This window comes from Arachis stenosperma, chromosome 2 (assembly GCF_014773155.1).
Source record: "Arachis stenosperma cultivar V10309 chromosome 2, arast.V10309.gnm1.PFL2, whole genome shotgun sequence".
Lineage (NCBI taxonomy): Eukaryota > Viridiplantae > Streptophyta > Magnoliopsida > Fabales > Fabaceae > Arachis > Arachis stenosperma.
In genome coordinates, this window is record NC_080378.1 from 13721767 (window position 1) to 13727517 (window position 5751).

Sequence of the window (5751 nt, forward strand, 5' to 3'; positions counted from 1 at the left end):
TTATCGGGATAGAAAATAAGTTTTGAAGACCATTTTACTCATTTCACTTCCATCAATTTATATAAAGATGGCTAGCAAAATAGTGAAATTACATCCACAAGCTTCCTTGGTCGAACACGTGTCCTCAATGTAATTACATTCCTGCCCTACATATACATCTTTATTTACAACTTCTGTCCTTTTTTATCTTTCTTTTAACCTATTTGAAGCTGAAAAGTTGAGGACACTACTTATCTCTCAAACTCTCTCTCCTGCAATGTTGTGATCTGTTTCAAGGTCCCTATTTATCTACTGGATCGAAGGCAGTGGTGGCTTCAGCAATCCCCAAATCACTCTTTTGAGTTCAAATGCTGCTTTGTGATTGGTTTTGTGGTATAAACATGGGATTGGCGAGTAATTATTTCCCAGGTAATTGTTCTAATCTTTGGTTAATAGGATTATGGGAAAGTTCCAGCAATTTTGGGCGGGATCTCTAAAAAATTTTCAAATTTCAATCCTTTTGGTAAGATTAGATAGTAAGGTGTAAATAATTCTTTCGTTTTGCCGCGCATGCGTGGTTTGGAATCAAGGATATAAATAGAGCATGTCGGTTATGCAATGAACTCACCAATTTCAAATAGTGTATATCTTTTACTCACATAAGCGGTTTGGAATCAGAGGCTTCTAGGTTTTTAAATCGCAGATGTCTATGAGTCAACATAGGGGTAGCATGAATCAAATTGTTGATCGTGTTGCAGATATCAATCCAACAAAGTTAGGTTGGAATTTAGTGGTTGGTGTTGTCCGTTTATACGAGTTATGCAGCCAATCCAATCCTGCTGATGTTTATAGCTTAGAGATGGTGCTGCAAGATGAACAGGTATTTTATTTCTATGCTGATTGTAATTTATTGGCATTGTGGTTATATAGTTGGTTGGCATTTGTGGTCTTATTAGTTATTTTTTCTATTTTCAGGGTGATCGGATACATTGTTCAATCCCAAAAGGAAATATTGTGGTATTCAAGACCTTGATACGTGAGAATGGAATATACTCGATGAGAAATTTCATTGTTAAAGGAAATAACAATTTCGTGAAGACAACGGGGCACAAATATAAATTGAATTTTTACATGAAGACATGTGTTTCACGTCTTCCCAGTGATACGTTTCATTTAAATCCTTTTAGTTACGTTCCATTCCCTGAAATTGAGGCAATGGTTGGAATGAATCGCATTCACCTGTTAGGTAAATTTCTATAATATGTAGTGTTCGGTCCATTTGTTTCTGTTGGTTTCATAATTTGGTTTTAATTGTGGTTTCCTTTTTTTTTTGTCATTTTACAGATTTCATCGGTCAGGTGGTGGGTAAGGAAAATGCTCAAGATATGGTTACGAAATCCGGCCAGCAGAGTAAATGCATTGCACTTTACCTGGAGGATTTAGAGTTAGTTTTTTTTGTGTTATTAATGGGTTTGTTTATATAATGTGCTCTGCCGAAATTCCTTTATCATTGTGAATAATCGTTATGTCATTGTTTAGGCAGAATAGGATGAAGTGCACCCTCTATGGTGAATCTGTAGATAAAGTAATTAGTTTCATGGATAAACCAGAAAACGAGCCAGTCATCTTGGTGGCACAGTTGTTTAAGCCACATTTCTACTTGAATGAAGTCAGTGTTCAAAACAGTCTTTATGCTTCTCGGGTTTTTTTCAATCCAGATATTCCTGATGTTGTATCATTTAAGAATAGGTAATTATAGTATGTATTAGAACTGTTATTTATTTTGGTGAAGATTTATTATTAAAGGATATGCATTCTGATGTATTATTCGCTTTAGCTTAATGAAACAGGGTGAGAGAGCGTCACAGCCTATTAGTCACATTGATAGGCAACCTCAATACTCTGTTAGTCATGAGCTTTCAGCCGGGGCATTTCCAGTAAAGACAATTGAGGAGATTCTTAACATGACAACTGTGTGTTTTTTATTCCTGTTAGTCCGTATTAGTTAAATGATTTAAATCATTTTCTTTACGTTTTTTTATTTACGTGTTGTAGGAAACATTGTGCTGGGTTGTTGGAACAATTGTCTCCATTGAGGTTGGTGCTACAGATTGGTTTTATGCTTCGTGTAAGACTTGCCCGAGAAAAGTTAAGGAGAACAAAGATCGATATTTTTGCGAGTACTGTGGAAAAGTGGGGTTTAATCCTCCGTTGAGGTTGTGGAATTGATTTATAAGTAGTTATGATAATGTGAACAAAGTCTGAATAATAGAAAAGCTTGTGTTGCCTAAATGTGTTGACATTATTGCTTTGTAGGTATCGGCTTAATGTTGTCATCACTGATGGAACTGGATGTGTTAATGTTATAATATGGAATCAAGAAGCCAAATTGATTATGGGAAAGCCTGCAGGTGACATGAGAGACCTGAGTGTAAGATAATATTTTCATTCTTTTCTTTCATATAAGATCATGCTATACAGTTTAAAAGTGTTTTGTGTCTTACATATTAGCTTGATACCTTGAATTAGCAGAAATCTGAAAGCACTAATTCCTACCCAAAAGCTTTTGACTCACTGCTTGAGAGGAAGTTCCTTTTTAAAATATCCGTTGGAAAGAAAAATATTAGTACTCTTGACCAGGTATATAATGTAATTAAGATAAGTGATGATGTCTCACTTATTGGAATGTATAGCTCCCAAGCTTCCTCTGCAGAAATTGAGGTCTGTTTTCAACCATTGTCAAAAATTTAGGTTCTTATACATAAGTTTTTTTTATCCTATTTTTCATTGCTTTGGTATGTTTTGGCTTAGGGTGCGGATCCAAGTGTTTCAAATTTGTTGGCTATAAGTGGACAAACTGATAATGAGTCGGACGGAATGGTGTAGCAGTTGTTTCTTTATCAAAGGTAATAGATTCTTATAATTTCCTTATATAAAAACTTATTTAACAATCCATTAAAAATCCTGAATTTGAGAAATTTGTTGGATTGTGCAGGACTCTGTAATGGAAAGTAATTCTGATATAGGGTTGGAAACTCCTGCCAAATCTACGGGTGTTGAATTTGTTTCAAATTCTACAATAATGGTTGGGATGGATAGTCCAGATGTGCAAGGTTCCAGCAACAAGACCACGAGACGTGGAGCTGGCAAACGAAAGATTGAGTGAAGATCTATTATAGTTATTGTTGTTTATAGTTTTAGATGTAGTTGGTCGTAGGCTGAAGTATAGAGAAGTATGTCTTTTGCTAATGTTTCCAATTTACATGTCTTAGTGCTGTTTATTTACGGATGAAGTAATGTGGTTGACCATCTAAGTTTCGGTATCAATCTGTGTTGTTAAGTGTAACCCTTTATGGTTAAATGTTATTGAAGTTAACATATTATGTGCAAATATTATTTCTTATTTAAAGAGTACCTTCTTTTAATATCAATTTATATATATTCAATAGGTTAATCCAGAGGCAGGTGTGTAATGAAAACTTACCAATCTTAAACATGTCCGTAAATTTACTTCGAACTTACATTCATAAACTCTATGTGTGGAACATGTTGCTTTGACTTTATTTTAGTTGAAAGCCAAAGTTGAAAATTAATTTAAAATAGAATTGTTATCATGCTAAAGGAAAAGGAAGTTGTAGCCTAATAATAAGTTATGCGACTGCCTACCAAAAAGATTTATAGACTACTTTTTATACAACCTTATCAGTGAATATATATTGTGTGTGGTTGAATAAAATTACAATAGGAGATTAATTGGAAAATATTTTACAAGGTAGTATAAAATTATTAGCTTTTTTGGTTACCATTAGCTATTACAACCTTATATAAATAGTTGTGGAATAAAAACTCAGAATTCCATAGGAGATTAATTGAAAAATATTTTACAAGGTAGTATAAAATTATTAGCTAATAGAAAAAATATCCATGTAAACAATTATTTTGTTTAGATTCAACAATAAGATATGACATGTATTCAACTAATGTTAACCAAATTAACTTTATTAACATTTTTTGAGGTAGGCTATTGAGTTATAAAATAAACATCACCTATACTATCTAGAATAACCATCTGAGTACTAGGGATAATAAACATCTCAGGTCAATTTTCGAGATCACCAAAGATCGAACTCTTGACCTTTCAGACTTAGAGTTCTTATACCATGTAATAATACCACTCATTCCAAAAGTTTCAATTGATGTGAAAAGGTAACATTACTGATTATATCTCTAATACTTCTTAAATCTCTATTGTACACATTGTACAAACATTCCATTAGCTCCCTATACTTTCTCAAAAAATATAACATTAGAAACCACATCTATAATAAAATTTATGTAATCTCTTCACTAATTAATAAAGGGTCCTTATGGTTAGATCAGACTTTATGTTATCTCCAACTCTAAATGATTATTTTAACTCATATGTAATAGAGAATACATGAATACATGAATATATGTTTTTAAATGAGAAGATAAAAAATCTGTGTCTCTCCTGACATAAGGAATAAATTTTTTTAAGGGAAAGATGGTAGAAACAAAAGAAAAAAATGATAGCTAAAATAAACGGTCTGTGTCAATATTAATGGAAAATCTAAGGAGAGATTATGCCGCTTAAAGATATACAATTGCCACAGAGAGTCTGCACTCGATTAATTGCATTAATGGCGTTCATTTGTTAATGTCGACATAAACTCTCCCTTAACTTTATTAGCTTTCAAATCTTTGCAATGATCCCCATCAATCAATCAGAATTTGGATATTCATTTATAGATCATGTAAAATATACTGAAATAAACAATTTTATTCGATGGTAACCCTTTGAAGCAAAATGTTGATAAGCCGTCATTATTGAAAGTAAGACTAGACTAACTCATTTAATTGACTAGAAAGAAATGACTGATCTTAAAGGACGGTATCAAGAAATGTGAAGTATTTGCTATACAAAGCCTGGTATATTAGCTATCATTATTTAGTGCTGAGAAATTAGCATTTTATCATAAAATGATTATTCAAAATTTGTGAGTCCCTACAAGCATGAAAATAGTCAACTTAATTTTTATGATTTCATACCTTAATAGGGAAACACTTCACTATAAAATGGCCTCAACTGAGCTACCATTTCATATTCAAAAAATAAACAAGTAACTAACACTTATAACTATCAATAGACTCTTTTCTATCATTGTCTTTGCCTTACTTCTCAGTTACAAAAATGAGTGACATTCCCCCTAAGGGAGTCATCCTGCCAGACCTTCCTAATGAGATCATGCTTGGGATATTTCATCGTTGTGATGCAAGAACGCTTTTAAGTGTTCGATCAACATGCCGCTATTGGAGAAACAAACTTAACTCCTATGAGTTCATAACAGAAATGGGAACAAGATGGAAAAGCAATGGTTGCTCCCTCTTTGCACATTTCGGATTCTCATCTAGGTGGGCTACTCCCCTAGATTGGATGATGAAAATTAATGCATGGAGTGGTCAAACCTCTGCATTCCAATTTCCATTTTTGTTAACACAAGAGGGATGGTTTCACATTATTGGTGTTCAGAATGGTATATTTTGTATACGTTATTGTTCTATGGGGAAAAGAACCTTTATACTTACTTGGAACCCAACAACTAGGAAGTCTAGCATCATGAATGATCCTGGAAAACATTATTGTGATGATTGTGCTTTTTTCTTCTCATTTGTTTACTATCCCAGGTCCGTTAATTATGCATTGTCCACCTATTCAAGGAAAAGCCCGAAAGTCCTGGATGGACATTAACA

General features: G+C 33.3%; 1 protein-coding gene across 1 annotated transcript; it reads left to right on the forward strand.

The window, feature by feature from the left end:
• Positions 1–682: 682 nt before the first annotated feature.
• LOC130962594 (replication protein A 70 kDa DNA-binding subunit B-like) lies at positions 683–3145 on the forward strand. Its single transcript, XM_057888788.1, has 10 exons — positions 683–859; positions 955–1225; positions 1324–1423; positions 1519–1728; positions 1817–1952; positions 2035–2195; positions 2296–2410; positions 2512–2700; positions 2791–2859; positions 2975–3145. The coding sequence occupies exons 1-10, from the start codon at positions 683–685 to the stop codon at positions 3143–3145; spliced, it is 1599 nt and encodes a 532-aa protein (XP_057744771.1).
• The last annotated feature ends 2606 nt before the right edge of the window (positions 3146–5751 follow it).